The sequence below is a fragment of the Harpegnathos saltator genome, unplaced genomic scaffold, assembly GCF_003227715.2.
Source record: "Harpegnathos saltator strain DR-91 unplaced genomic scaffold, Hsal_v8.6 scaffold462, whole genome shotgun sequence".
Taxonomy (NCBI): Eukaryota; Metazoa; Arthropoda; class Insecta; order Hymenoptera; family Formicidae; genus Harpegnathos; species Harpegnathos saltator.
Genome location: NW_020230275.1, coordinates 1007733 through 1023800, shown reverse-complemented (window position 1 = coordinate 1023800; position 16068 = coordinate 1007733). Strand labels below are relative to the sequence as shown.

Sequence of the window (16068 nt, the reverse complement as noted above, 5' to 3'; positions counted from 1 at the left end):
ACTAACAGTATGTACATCCCACGTCTTTCAACGAATCTATTTTTACGGAGACAAGGTATATATATAACCCTCCTTCTCGGTCAGGATTTCTGGCTTCTTTCGACCGGCGTTTTTTTCTTTCTTCTTTTTTTATTTTTTTTCTCTTATAACGGGGTTTCCCGATTTTCGTTCATGAGATTAATTTTCTTCCTTCCATATTAACTCCACGTCTGTGTGCTAGGCAAGACAGAATTCCTGAAAACCACGATTATTCGTACGTTTTACAGACAATGCCACCTCTGGATTTCTCGTTTAACAAGGATTACGAGCCAGACTTCAAGTTCTACGACCCTGCGCTGCTCGAGGCTGTAAAACGAGAGAATCAGGACGTCCACAGTTTTTTCAGACTATTGGCTCTCTGTCACACTGTTATGCCAGAAGAGAAAAATGGCAAGATCGAATATCAAGCACAGTCGCCGGACGAGGCTGCCCTGGTATCCGCCGCTAGAAACTTCGGTTTTGTTTTTAAGGAGAGATCGCCAAATAGTATAACCATCGAGGTAATGGGGAAGAAGGAGATTTACGAACTACTCTGCATCCTGGACTTTAATAATGTACGGAAAAGAATGTCGGTTATCTTAAGAAAAGATGGACACTTACGATTGTATTGCAAAGGCGCTGATAACGTAATCTACGAGCGATTGAAAAAGGACAGCGATGAGATAATGGCGAAGACACTGGACCACCTAAATAAGTTCGCAGGTGAAGGCTTAAGAACATTGTGCCTTTCTGTGAGGGACTTGGACGAAAGTTTTTTCAATAACTGGAAACAACGTCATCAGGAAGCAGCGTTAAGCCAAGAAAATAGAGACGACAAATTAGATGCGATTTACGAAGAGATTGAGAAAGATATGTCGTTATTGGGTGCTACTGCTATCGAGGACAAGTTGCAGGATGGTGTGCCGCAGACCATCGCCAATTTGGGTGTCGCTGGTATTAAACTTTGGGTGTTAACCGGCGATAAGCAGGGTAAGTTTGAAGTATGCGAATGTTATACAGAGAGAGTGTTCTAGTTTAAATAAGGTAGGCAAAAATCTCGAAAAATATGAAAGATATTGGGAAACATTTCAGACAAAAGTTGTTAAAATTAATTGGTAGAAAAAGATGATATAATAAAAAATTGGGATTCCATTAAGAGAAGTAATGATCAGTGAATATATTGAAAGTGGCGCCATCTGTAAACAAAATGATATAGTTGTTTTAGGTCCCCTTTGAAACTATGCAATTTTTGTTTGAAATGTTTCTTAGTATCTTTCATATTTCTCGAGATTTTTGCCTGGCTCATTTAAAATGAGGCATCCTGCATTTAAACGTCATATATATTTACACATGCGAACACTCACTCACTCACTCACTCACTCATTCACTCACTCACTCACTCACTCACTCACTCACTCATTCACTCACTCACTCACTCACTCACTCACTCACACTCACACACTCACACTCCCACCCTCCCTCCCCTCCCTCCCTCCCTCCCTCCCTCCCTCCCTCCCTCCCTCCCTCCCTCCCTCCCTCCCTCCCTCCCTCCCTCGCTCCCTCGCTCGCTTACTCTCACCGGACTTTGCAATTTTCTACAGAAACGGCCATCAATATCGGATACTCGTGTCAATTGCTTACGGATGATCTCACGGACGTCTTCGTGGTGGACGCCACCACTTACGACGGCGTGGAAACGCAGTTAATGCGGTATTTGGATACCATTAAGACTACTTCGACCCAGCAAAACCGGCCGACACTCTCCATCGTCACATTCAGGTGGGACAAGGAAAGGTCAGGCACATGAAAGAGACGGAGTACCAATCTATCAATTTCTTCTATTTTCCAATTCCAATTAACGCATTCATTAAGAGGAAAGAAGAAAAAAAGAGAGAGAGAATAAGAGAATTATCTTTCATATATACTGAATGTGGCACTATGTTTCATATAATGCTTTCTATGTCTTATAGTCGTGGCTAAGAATTGATCGTACTTAACTGCAGGAGAGTCGTGTGCGCTTCATACCCAAGCTAGCGAGTCGCGTAACGCATTCGTTTAAATTTATAATGACTGATCTAGGAAATGTATGAAAGAAAGATATCCATTGATTATCACTTCCGCATAATATAAGGATGCGATGACGAATTATATACCTTTTGCTAGTATTATGCGCTTATAATTCATCGTATATATGCGCACTGATTTTACATATTTTACCTTCCACTTGTCTATCTATCTCGCGGAATCTTCTCTTCGAAACAGTTGCATGCGTATATGATAGTACTCTTACCGTATCTTCTCTATTAAGAAAAGAAAAGGAAGAGCATTTTTTACGAAACTATCCTTCGTATCTTGTTTATAATCTGTCAGTTATCTCCGAGACTTATTACATTTATTATTGACAATTTGTAATAGTAATGCGGCTGTACTTTAGAATGGTAGTAGACTAGATCTGATCTTTTTAAACCACTTCAGATATTTTCCAGATACTGCACATGCTACGTCTGAGGTATTTCTATCTGATTACTCTACGATTCTTAGCGATATTTATAGTCATAGATAGGCTGAGAATTATCTCATGATGCTTGATACTCACTCCTTCTCTTTCTGTATGCTTAATAATTAATCTTAGTCGAATAACAATAACACAACTGGTATGTTGCTTTCATGTCACGTTTTTGTATCTGTAGATATTAATAGAATGCACTGTGTATTCGTTTATAATTAACGTGCATCATTCTTTTTAACGATGATAAGTCCAGTTGCAAAGTTTCTCATAATTTTACCGATAATCACAAGATCGCCGCGATTTATTGTCTCTTGATCCGACTTTTGTTTCAATTTTGTACATCGTGAACCGAAGTAATTCGCTTTAAATCAACTCTTCAAGTCAGATACCAGATCCATTGCCTTCCATTTTGAGAGAAACGATCTGTCTTTACTTGAAAGCTTTATTTTCTCTGCACAGCAGCGATACAGAGTATAATCCTAGCAGGGATGAGCAGGACGAGCACGAGATGGAGCATTCGACGGGATTTGCATTGGTTATTAATGGACATTCTTTAGTTCACGCGTTACATCCGAAATTGGAACATCTTTTTCTCGAAGTATCCAGCCAATGTAAGTCGGAGACGAGTGGCTTACGTTGAAAAAAACTATACTTGTCACTAACGGATCTGGGATCTTTCAGGTAAAGCTGTAATATGCTGTCGGGTGACGCCGCTGCAGAAGGCGATGGTCGTCGAGTTGATTAAGAAGAATAAGTCCGCGGTGACTCTGGCAATTGGCGACGGCGCCAACGATGTCTCAATGATAAAAACAGCTCACATCGGCGTTGGCATTAGCGGGCAGGAGGGACTACAGGCTGTGTTGGCCTCAGATTACTCGATAGGGCAATTTAGATTCTTGGAAAGGTTACTTTTGGTTCACGGTAGATGGTCGTATTACAGAATGAGCAAATTCCTTAGGTATTTTTTTTATAAAAACTTCGCGTTCACCCTCTGCCACATCTGGTTCGCCTTCTTTTGCGGATTCAGCGCACAGGTGAGACGCATATTAAAAATATATCACTACATTATCATAGCGATTACAGCGCAAAAATAATAAAAACACGGCAGTTAATAACAGATAAAAAGAGAGAAAAAGAATCACAGATAAAACGAATGATGATACGAAGGCGAATATGATTCTTAAGACTCCTTTGTCAGAGCTGTTCTTGCTCCGAAGTTGAGATTTTGAATATGCATACAGAATTGTTTTACTGATCGTTCAATCCTTGAGAATAGCGCGTTTGCTGGGAGTAACCAGGACAGCGTGTAATCAGTCATACATGTTTGCTTTATAGACTGTGTTTGATCCCATGTATATCTCCGTCTACAACCTATTTTACACGTCGTTACCAGTCTTGGCAGTCGGCATTTTCGATCAGGATGTCAACGATAAGAACAGCTTAATGTATCCGAAACTATACGCGCCGGGATTGCAGAATTTGCTCTTCAATAAGAAGGAATTTTGCTGGAGCGCTCTACACGGATTCTACGCTAGTTGTGTATTATTTTTAGTACCTTATGGTAAGTATCTGACGTTATCTGTGTGTCACTCTGAATATCATTTCTGTGTCTGCTTATTATTGCGAGCATCAGATTGTTATCGTTGGATCGTGACGAACTAAGTCTCATGTGCTTTTCAACAGGGACATACAGGGATGGAGTGTCGCCAAAGGGTTATGTACTTTCTGATCACATGCTATTTGGCAGTGTAGTAGCCACCATATTAGTGATAGTCGTGACCGTTCAAATAGCCCTCGACACGTCGTACTGGACAGTTTTTAATCACATCATGGTGTGGGGCTCGCTCATCTGGTATTTTATTTTAGATTACTTCTACAACTTCGTCATAGGAGGTAGTTACGTCGGCAGTCTCACGATGGTACGTCAGTCATTCGATTCTCCATTCCCGACGAAGTCGTGTGAAACGATTGAGAACGGTAAAGCTTAAGTCGATCTGTCACCGCAGGCTATGTCGGAGGCGACCTTTTGGTTCACAACGGTGATATCCTGCATAATCCTCGTGATACCGGTCTTGTCGTGGAGATTCTTCTTCATGGACGTCAGGCCGACACTGTCCGACAGGGTTAGACTGAAGCAAAGGTTGGCGCAGTTACGTTCCCGCCAGAGCCAGGACATACTGCGTACACCATCTACGAGGCGTACACGTCGTTCTCTACGCTCGGGCTACGCCTTCGCTCACCAGGAGGGCTTCGGAAGGCTCATCACGTCCGGGAAGATTATGCGCAAATTGCCAAATGGTGCTGATTTTAAGTTCGCTATGCCGTTTACAAACAACGTCACGAAGCAGGTGAACGTTGCCACTACGTCACCAAAGGATAATAGTGCATCTAGGAATTCGCACACACTGGACACAATTAATTTGTAGCTGAAACGTTTAGCCGATTTCTCAGCGGACACTGAAAGTGCAGGTGACTAGCGAGCTCCTCTTGATTTACTTAGTTACGGATGTTAGATCGAGATCTAACGCAAATGTGTCGTGAATTTGCCGGTTCCGGTGTATCCCATTGAAATCGTGTTCCCCCGATATCACTTTTGTGGTGATTGAGAGACGCAGGTGATATTGTACACAGTATTCGAGGGTATCTCGCGGAAGAGTCGATATCTGTGATTTTACGTTATGTTTAATTTATTTCCCTTTCCTTTTTCGTTCTTTTTTTCTTTCCACGCAGAAACGTTAGAGTTGTATCTTGAATTATATAAAGTGAGCGCAAAATTTTTCGGACAATTAGAATCCCTGTTGTGATCTACAACGTATATGCCTATAAACGACGATAGTGATAAACGTTGAAGCAAATGCAGGTAACTTTGTTAACGCGTATGTGTCTTTAACGCAATGGATTCCAGTGGGATACATTGAGTTACACTACAATAGAGGTAGCATATGCTATTTACGTCTATACATACATCACCGTTGAGCATTTACGCATCCGTTACAACTTACGATTTAAATGTTTTACGTATTCACGTGTTCAGTCATTTCTCAGCTATATTTTTGCACTTTTGCCGAGTAATAAATGTACGGAATATGCATATTTGATTTAACATTTTGGTCACACAATGATGATATTAGGCAGGTAAATGTTAATATATGTTCTATAACCGTATGGAAAAATAGCTTATGCTACGATACACAGATTTACGTTTTTAATGCTTAATATAAAATTCCGTGCGTGTGAGAATGATCTTGAATATCAACACACTGTGAGACGTTTGTTCGACGAGAGTCTCGAAGAAACAAACGACTATATTTTTTTCTTTTTTATTTCGTGTATTCAACAACGTTGAAAGCAAGTATTCGAAGGGAGAAGATTCAGCGAAATATATACATTCTCTAATTTTATCTACAATTCACGTTTGTTTTCGGACATCTGATTGATGATCAGGGTTTTACAGATTATAGTTACTTACTTGCGCGTATTATCGATGGTGTGTTAATTTGCGAGGCGACACGCAAAATTGCCGCGTAACTCACTATAGGCATTTCTCTCGTTGCAAAACTTGTTGTTTTGGATGGATGTTTGTTGGATGGATCGGGGAAAAGTATATACTCAGCATTTAGTATTTGCGATTCTGTGGTTAATTTTCGATTCGTTTTACCGGAGACGTTAGTACGCGAGGATAACGGTCATGCAATAACGGCGCAAAAAACAATTCGCGTTGTCATGCACTCCTTGTGTATATATAGAAATATATCGCATAGAGGTGTCAAAAATCTTGTAATATCCTATCTTGTACTATATATTAATCTAGTGCGAACACACACATGATTATTGTAAAAACGAAAAAAAAAGAACATGTTTACACAATATACTATTACGGTATAAGAATTATAGTTACATTGATAATTGCCTTTATAAAACATGGATAAGACAAACGATTTAAAATATTGTACCATAGCGCGCATTCATTGTAAATATTTTAAAGAGAGATAAATATATATATATATATATATATACATATATATATGTATATATATATATATATTATATTAAATGTTAAGTATACATTTTTTAAAAGAAAGTAATATATAGATAGATCGATTTAAAGAAATACGAAGATAGTAGCTATATTGTATTACACTATTGCGAATGAAGTTTGCCTTGGACTGACTACTGAATACATATAATATATTAAAGTGAAAAAAAAGTAATAGCAACAATGGAGTATGTATTTCTACTTTTAATATTACAATGAAGTCTAGGGAGGAATAGTCTATACGCGCGCGCGGGGAAAGTAATGTTCCACAATCAAATTATTATTTGAAACGGAGAGGACATTTCGTTTTGCTTTCGAACGTTGTGCCTAATCGTCGAACCACACACATTACACATACACGCGCACACACACACACACACATACACACACACACACCCGAGTGTCACAAGCTTCCGTAAAATTTCATTGGTTTACCGTTTTATGTTGATTAAATGTGATGTACACTCCATCTTCTATATGAATAAAAAAAGCGTATTACTTTAAATTATTAATTTCAAACATGGATATACATTCGGTGGTTGTACACCGATAATTTCTCTCTCGCATCATAATATGCGCATATCGGAAGAAAAGAGAAACGTGTTAGAAATACAATAATGATTTTTCTCGAGTAAGTTTCTCTGCAGCCTTTATCATTTCTCGTTCATATCGTATGACGTCGAATTTCTCATAAATATTACATTCTTGAGGAAATTACCGTTGCTCATCAGTAAGATGCAGGTTGTAAGCTACTTTCTCTATAAGTAAGTCGTTACCGTTATTCAAGAAGTCGCTACAATTTCGATTACTTTTCTCACGGAGTTCTGAAGACTTCTTTTCACGATTCGCTGTCGCTTACATCTCGCAAATGTATTCTACATGCGTAAAGCAACGATTACGTACTCGTTACTGTCGCACACAAATGTATAATTACGTTACCACTATCGGTACTAACGAAGAAAAATAACACCATTACGAGGTCGTTACTAAGAAAGATAAATGACGGTAATGATGTTACGGATAACATTGATTATATATATGGGGGTTTCCAACCCTGATAATAAGACGATAGTAAAACGATTCGGCAAATTTCACACGATTCGCATACAACTCGTCACGTTATAGATTGTCTCTAAGCTTTCGTGAAGATATCATGTGTTTCTGAAAGACGAAGCTTACAAATCAAGTAATAAGGCATTATCGAACGACTTTTGCATGGTGAAGATAAGATACTTATCAATAGTCATATAAATGGACTGAAAAAAAATATATATATATAAAATTTGACATATATTTATAAACTAAAGACGAGGAAGCTAAAATTGTATAAATATTTCGTCAATGCTACAACTGTGCTGTCACGGCAACTTTTCGATATTGACACGCATGTATAAACGCATTTCTTCTTCACACATGGAAAAAATAAGTTTACACAGTCTCATAAGAAGATGCACAGCCTACGTCTTTCTTGAGGTTAATTTATATGCACATCTGTCTTGGTATAATATATTTTTCGCGCTACTATAAGTAGTCCTTTAATTATAATTTATGCGAGATGGTTATATATATATATATATATAGTGTGCGGTATACGTTGGTTTGTCGATCACGGGTGACAATTTTCATTGTGAGATTGTTTCGAGATCCCGACGTAATCCGACACTTTATTTGTACGTGTTGTATATATTTCGGATGTATATTAAATGGTTTACTTTTAAATTTTCTGTGCTAAAAAACAAAAGGGCTAAGGAGCGTCTTCTACCGGCGTTTGACAATGCCCCTCTGTTTATATTGCGTGCGCGACGAAAAAGGAGAAATATATAGATATTATTTGGAAATCTCGGTAACACATTAAAACATATTGATGTGCTTACTTAATGTAAGAACGGATAAGAATTATAACATAGTCATAAAATGTTGTTGGTTGCATAAACTGTTATATGTATGTTACAATTCAAACGCTGAATCAAATTTGGAAGCGAAGCGTATCGGTCCGCTGCATGTGCTCTACTGATTACGTGATTAATCAATCAACAGTCGATCGGAACACGCGTAAAGTTCCGAAGGAAGTGACAAAAAAAAAGAAACATGTAATGATAATGATACTTTCGTATCTTCAGTATAGTTTTGCGTAACTGTATTTCTCATAGCAGTTTGTGCACACTTTTTTCTTTTGTGAACATATCTTCAAAACGTTTTCACGTTGTACGCGTTCTTTATGGGATACTAGTATATGACAATAATGCGAACAGTTAAATATAATACAAATACGCATTATATTATATGTGATTGCTAAATAGTATCAATTATATCTTTGCCTTATTTGAATATCTCTCGCCTGAAATAAATACTACTCTTTCAGTAATTTAGTTCTTCTTGTCGCATATATATATATATATATATGTATGTATGTATATGTATGTATATGTATGTATGTGTGTGTGTGTACAAAACTATTGCGTAATTATATATATTAAGGGACACTTCTCCGACGACCTTGAACTTCATATGTGTTGTCAAGGACATTTCCTTGAATAACTTGCGAAAAGTTTTAGTCGGCGGTCATTGTTTATTAAAAAGTTATTAACAAAAGAATTTTCATAAATGACACAGTCTCCTTTCCGCTCATATATTTATTTGTTTATGCATGTAAAATATTGTGTACATGTTAACGAAGGAGAAGCAGAATTCCTCCTCTTGCATTCCCCATTTCCCAAAAATAACCTATTTCATTCTAATATAACCTGACCTGACTTGATTTAACTTAAATTGCCGTTACTTTTGGTATTAGGAAATAAAATCAAATAAAATCGTTATATTGTAAGGTATTACACATTTATCTATTTTTTAATTTATTTTGTCATTAAATATAGATCAGTCTGTTTTATAAATAACAATGCGCTCAAAAATATATAAAGAATATTTGCGTTCAAACAAAAAATTAGCAAATAACTTCAGAAATAATATATAATGGTATTTTCGTCGAAGAAAAGTAGTCAGATGAAATGGCGATGTTACAAAGTGTTGTACATACTAACATAACTGAAGAAGTGCAATAACATTATCTCGCTTTGACTATTATTTATATTTATACTTCTTCGCTTACTATTACTTTTCGACGAAATAATTATAGATTTAATAGACATGTTCATAATATGTCCCACTTTACGTAAGGCCTCGCTAATCTTTTCAATATATTCCTTTTCTAGTATATTACAGACTCATCTATTTAGTAAAGCGAAGATTTAATAAATATATTTATTCATATTTTTTCTTTTAGAATATTATTTTTTGACTGACTGGAGATGTTTCGCCCTTCCCCCTATCGGCTTCACCCTTTGGACCTTCATCATTCGTTTGTAAAAATACCTGAATTTATATAGATCTTATAGATCTATATTAGTCTCTATATAAAATATATAAATTCAAATAATTTTACAAACGAGTAATGGGGGTCCAAAGGATAAATATATTTATTAAATCTTCGCCTTATTAAATCAATGAGTTTACAATATACTAAAAAAAGAATATAGTGAAAAGATTAGCGAGGCTCCTATGCAAAGTGAGACGTATCATGGAAAAATTATCAATATTATCATTAGGTAGATATAGGTTGATTTTTTACATAGATTTAACGTCGTTTACGTTTATAGATTTAATGTTTTATTACATAGTAATTATATAGAAATTTGCAAACTTCAGTGAAGTAAACTATTATACATTTAATTTTGCGGTAAAAATATTGGTCGATGTAGAACTTATATTTTCGGATTTTTTTCTATAAAAACTTACCTCTGCCCCCTTCCTTGAAACTTTGTACACATGCTTTCTTATAGTTAATTCTATTAATTGCTACAAAAAGTCGCGATTTTTAATGGAGTAATAATTTTTGGATATTTATCAAAACTTTTTTGTTAATAACTTTTTAATAAACAATGACCGCCGATTGAAATTTTTTGCAAGTTACTCAAGGACATGTCAAGGACCTTGATAACATATATGAAGTTTAAGGTCACCGACGAGGTGTCCCTTAATATGCATAACTACCAATTATTGTTTCTTTTTGATACAGTTTCTCTGATACACAGCATTTCCTCATTGACGCACCTGTCTTTCGTTTCTTCTTGTAGAAAGTCTCTTCCGCCGTCTTTTTACATTGTCTTCACGAAAGAGAATCTTTCATCAGCGTTAAGATTATTAAGATCAACGTATCGCACGATAGAGCCATGCAGAGGCGCGTTAAATCAACATTACGATTTAAGGTGGTCTTTGTACACAATGTACGCGCTAATGAGATCCAATATGGTCGCAAAAGTATACATGTTGTAACACACGTAGCGCGATAGAAGGACAACGTAGGAGAATAATCGCGATATCGAGTAGCGACATAATTAATCTTTATCATAATTCTTAGTTACTCGCGAGAACGACCAGACACGAGATCATTCCGTCGACGATATATTTCGGCGTGCCGACTGAATCGCTTCCGCGATCAGACGTGATCAACGCGTCGTAACAGGAGAAAAAATTCCTGTGTACTCATATTTCCTCCTGATTTCTCCGTGTGAATCACGATGTTCGAACGTTTCACAAGGAATCATCTCGATCATGTCCGACAAAACTGATCATCTAGACTACATTCGCTTCCGCATCGCGATCATCGTGTCCTTTTTGCTTCACTTCGTTACTCCTCCGAGGTTTCCGACGATTTAAATGCTGTAATATCAGCACGTACATTTATAAGAGCAATTACTCTCTGTCGATCGTACGAGGAAAATATCGCGCGTAGACATTACTTGTAGTTCAATCCGAATGAAGGGGACCACAGTACAATGCATTTTAACGTCGACTTATTATTTACACACTCCACTATGCTCTTCGGGATCGCTTCTACGAACGTCGATGAAGTGTTCGTTTTCGTTGAAAGAAGTTGCTTATAGAAGTTATTTCCAAGATACTCGCGTGATATTGGTCTAAAGAAACGAAGGTGTACTTGTAATATAGCTGACAAAGCGCATCGTGCAAGAGAAGAGACGTATAAATAAAAGGAGAAAAGGAAGAGAAAATGTGCTCCGTCACGGATTAAAATAATTTTACGAGAATCGATGTATATTTGTATGTAAATTAGCCGAGATGTAAATGAAAACTGTAATCTCCCCAAACGCATCATATACGACGAAGCCGATGGGTTGTGCGATTTATTTGACGAGACTTTGCATTGAGTTTAGTGATCAGGTCGGGAAGAAGACAGGACATACATATACACGCGCGCGCGCACATACACACAGAACACAAAGTATCAAGTCGTATTCATAGTATCCTCGGATACGTCTGTCACACTAAGTTGCGCTTCTTGTACGTAAGATGTGTAAGATACATAATTTCGCCCGGCTCTTCGCGCGGCCTGTCGTTAAATTTAAGTTGTCCGTTTTGCGTTTTGTACATCGAGAGACAGACAGGGACGAGGGGATGGATTTCCCGTTTAAAAGTCCGTTTAAAATTCACGGTCGACTCATGTTGATATGTGCATTAATAACGTAATAAATTAAGGATGATCTTGTACCTTTATTGCACAACAGCGTTTATTTACAACCGTGTGTATGGGTATACACAATTTGTGGTGTGTAATGTGTAGTACACGGGATGTACCTCGCGACTCAACCGGGAATGGGGCAGTTCTTCGCGAGAGAATGAAGTTTTACCGAAGTTTTACTATATATCTTTTGCTTCGCATTATGCGCATCTCTCCCTTCATGAAAAATCATCCTACTTTTAGCTGCACCAACATTTAGCACAATACGTATGCGAATCGTACACGTTGTGGCGGTAATCAGCCATTCTCGAGACGCAATGCAATCAAACGGTATAATAAGAGCGTGGACGTTTCACAAAATAATTAGCAAAACCACGAATTTAATGACATATCCTCTGATCAAAATTCGGAGTTCCCGCAAATTCTTTCAATAACTTTCCGAAATATTCACAACTTATTTCGTTTTCTCTTTTTTACTTTTACGAAAAAAATAAACATCTGTTAACAATACAGTCATATGCATTCAATGAGATTAGCGATTTGGATTAGCTACACGACGCTCTCGTGTTACCATTTTTTAAAGATCATTTCACGATTCACATTTCATTCGAATAACGAACATTTTTGATCTGTTTTTAAATTAGTAAAAATAAAATAAAAATAACAGATAGCAATGTTGTACTTTTTTCATATGCGTATTGTCCCTACCCGTTTTATACTCTCATTTATTCAGATTATTATTGTCGGTAAATACCTGCTGACGTGCTTAAGAGAAAATTACTAATTTATATTAGATACGGCCTTTCAAATATCAGATTGTTAAAACCAGATATGCCTTAATGTATAATCACGCATGTTCCGTACGCATGTATAAACATACATGTATCATTGTTTAAATTTTAGTAATATAATACTCTCGTACAACAAAATCGTCCATCGCGATGTGGTGCAGTTTGCACACACCAGACTAGAGATATATATATATTCCTTTAATCACCTTGAATTTATCACTTGTATTTTAATACATTTATGCATGACCGAAGAAAACATGATTAACTAATATAATAACTAATATACAAATTTTGACAGAACGATTTTATTTGTTCTAATATTAATCACTGTTAAAATTGCAATCTTTTGGCTAACGAAGCACCGTCTGCTGATTCTAACAATTTTCTCTTTAGACTGGGCCTTTCTTCTGGTTGCCGTTTAATAGCTGTAGGCAGAGGTAACTTGGGTCCAGGTGTTGGGGCAGGCTTGTTATTGAAGTACGGCATCTGTAACGCCTGATCGCATGTGCATCTTTCCAGTGGATTCACATTCAAGAGGCTAGCGATTAAATCTAGGAGGTCGTCACCGGCGGCGGTGAATATGTGCTTCAATGGCGTGCCGGGAAAGGGCTTAAATTGAATAAAATCCGGTAATTCGATCATCCCCGGCCACGTTTCTTCCGTTGGAGTACCTAAAGTCTAAAAATGATAAAACATTCAAAATGTGTTAACAGAAGAATTTATCAACGTATTCTTTTTTATATTGAACAACCTGAAATATCCTTGTAAGTTGGTCCAAATCAGATTCTCCAGGCAAAAATGGTACCCGCAGTAAAAGTTCAGCCAGTATACAACCCACTGCCCACATATCAATAGCAGTTCCATAAAGTCTAGCACCATAAAGTAATTCGGGTGCTCTGTACCACCTTGTAACTACTTGATGAGTATTGATTCGATTAGGTGAGCCAAAGAATTTTGCCAAGCCAAAATCTCCAATCTTCAGAACACCTTCGGAATTCACCAATAAATTATTTGGCTTTAAGTCTCTATGAAGTATCCAATTAAAATGGAGATAATCTAAGCCTTGCAATGTCTGAATCATGTATGCCTTGATGTTCGCTGCAGTTAGGACTATATTGTTGTCCTTTATTATTACTTCCAGATCAGTATCCATGAAGTCAAATACTAACGATACATTTGATTTATAACCAAAAACATCTAAAATTAGATAATATAATTGGATAATTATACATGTATAACATATACTGCCTCACACCATTCAGGCACACTTCGTTGCACTGAACTTGGCGCAAGGCACTGTCGTGCCTCTTGATAACTGGATAATTATACAGGATATCCAGGATTTTTTGGAAACGAGAAATTGTGAAGATTAATAAGGTAAAACTGAGAAGAAATGTCATGTACCATTTTGCAAAAATCACAATAGTTATTAATAATTAAAAATGACCACATCTAGAGGTTCTTTTTTAATTGATAATTTTAAAATTTGTGTACTTATTTGCAAAATGGTATTTAACTTTTCTTCTTAGTTTGATTTGATTAATCTCTACAATCTTTCATTTCCAAAAGATCTTGGACACTATGTATATGTATGTACACATATACATATACTGTGGTGCATCGTATTGTGCTGCATCAGAGAAAGTACTTTTCCTTCAGCAGTTCCCATCTACTGCTTTGTTTATGCTTCCTTCTCTAGCGAATCCGCTAGAGAAGGAAGCATGGAGGAAATACGCAGTAGACAGGGACCGCTGGAGGAAAAGTACTTTTCCTGACACAGCACGATATGGTGCACCACAGAGTATATATACACACACACACACACACATACACATATGTACACATATATGTATATACACATATAAATTATATAAGTACTTGTGTATATATGTATATATATACATACATACATATGCATATATACACAAGTGCTTATATTGTTTATATATGTATATATATATGTATATATAGCCTCCATTTTATACTTTGCTTAAAGAAATTTATATCAGAAATAATTACCCAATAGGCCAATGATATTGTCATGTTTTAATTCTTGCAACAGCTTGATTTCACGTAAAGCAGTTCTATTTATACCATCTCTGGCTTCTGCACGACTCCCTACTTTAATCTGTAAAAAAGAATGACAATTTATTATAATAAATTATATGAAATCATAATCATCATTCATTTTTAGTTTAGTCCAAAGTCGAGATCAACATGTGGTAAAATATGGAATAAATCTGCATATGTAATAAATTATATGAAATAAATATAATTATACAAAATAAATATAATGTAATGAAGTATATTATACAAGAAAGTAACCAACCTTTTTTACAGCTACAATATTATTTGTTTCTATATCCCTGGCTTTATAAACTGTGGCAAACTGAAATATGTAAATTATACATATGTATAAATTTATTAAGCAAATCTCTATGTTATATATATTATGAGATTATAACGAAAAAATACTTTCATATAAGTTATAATGTAAAGTACAGAAAAAAATATCAATTCTAACCTGTCCTTCTCCCAAAAAGTCGATTTTTTCATATCTTCGTACTTTTTCTGTCATTGTGGAAATTTGAGCAACATACAATAACGTCTCACTCTTTCTTTAGCATCCGCAATTTTTTCGCAAAAGTTTGAAAAGTTTTAAATAATGTACACTTCTAAAACAGAGACAATGACGCAACTCCGCCGTTGCGTGAATGCACTTAACGATTGAAAGTATTTTACATTCGTTTAACTCTTTTTCAGAATAATTTCATCGAATGAATCACTTTCTCGATGTTTAAAAATTTAATTGATTCCTATGTAGATAGATTCTTCAATTTCATTTCATGTTACTTAATTTAACTGTTATTTTAAGGGTCTACAGGAGCCAGAGACAAATCCAGCGTTGACTTTGGAGGCCTCGTGCGGCGAGATCGCGAACCAACACCGTGCGCGCGAGCGCAACAGCAGGAAGGTTGGGTCAAGTCAGTTTGACAAGGCTGTCACAATAATTTTTCGACTGATTCGCTCCAACGCCTGGTATTACGAACACTTTATTTATATATTATAAATTTTTGACGACCGAATTGCAAAATCCGGCTTTGTACCGATTTCGGAAGTAGTACGAAGAAGATGCTGCAACAATTTGATAATAATACGTATTGTCAAAGAGACGAAATAT

General features: G+C 36.4%; 2 protein-coding genes across 10 annotated transcripts in view; one reads left to right on the top strand and one right to left on the bottom strand.

Moving 5' to 3' along the window:
* The window catches only part of ATP8B (ATPase phospholipid transporting 8B), a 123667-nt gene extending 117252 nt beyond the window's left edge, over positions 1 to 6415 (top strand). For 6 of the 9 annotated variants that reach the window (XM_011152160.3, XM_011152159.3, XM_025302004.1 and 3 more), the window contains 7 exons: positions 267 to 1008; positions 1620 to 1812; positions 2987 to 3138; positions 3209 to 3561; positions 3863 to 4088; positions 4211 to 4446; positions 4534 to 6415. In XM_011152160.3, coding sequence (XP_011150462.1) covers positions 267 to 1008; positions 1620 to 1812; positions 2987 to 3138; positions 3209 to 3561; positions 3863 to 4088; positions 4211 to 4446; positions 4534 to 4953 — 2322 coding nt within the window. In that variant the 3' untranslated portion in view covers positions 4954 to 6415. The remainder of the gene's footprint in view (positions 1 to 266; positions 1009 to 1619; positions 1813 to 2986; positions 3139 to 3208; positions 3562 to 3862; positions 4089 to 4210; positions 4447 to 4533) is intronic. The other 3 variants (XM_025302003.1, XM_025302006.1, XM_025302005.1) reach the window with 3 other exon arrangements.
* Positions 6416 to 12108: 5693 nt separating this feature from the next.
* Positions 12109 to 15866, bottom strand: Cdk7 (Cyclin-dependent kinase 7). Its single transcript, XM_011152167.3, has 5 exons — positions 15412 to 15866; positions 15217 to 15276; positions 14907 to 15015; positions 13639 to 14084; positions 12109 to 13565 (listed from the first exon to the last, which is right to left on the bottom strand). The coding sequence occupies exons 1-5, from the start codon at positions 15463 to 15465 to the stop codon at positions 13218 to 13220; spliced, it is 1017 nt and encodes a 338-aa protein (XP_011150469.1). The 5' UTR covers positions 15466 to 15866; the 3' UTR covers positions 12109 to 13217.
* Positions 15867 to 16068: the final 202 nt, after the last annotated feature.

Bases quoted from the DNA above. Each gene is read 5' to 3' on its own strand.
- Cdk7 (XM_011152167.3), bottom strand. From the start codon at position 15,465: ATGACAGAAAAAGTACGAAGATATGAAAAAATCGACTTTTTGGGAGAA. The intron at 15,016-15,216 runs GTTGGTTACTTT...TCTTTTTTACAG, and splicing joins ATATTGTAGCTGTAAAAAAG to ATTAAAGTAGGGAGTCGTGC. The intron at 14,085-14,906 runs GTAATTATTTCT...ATCTAATTTTAG, and splicing joins CAATATCATTGGCCTATTGG to ATGTTTTTGGTTATAAATCA.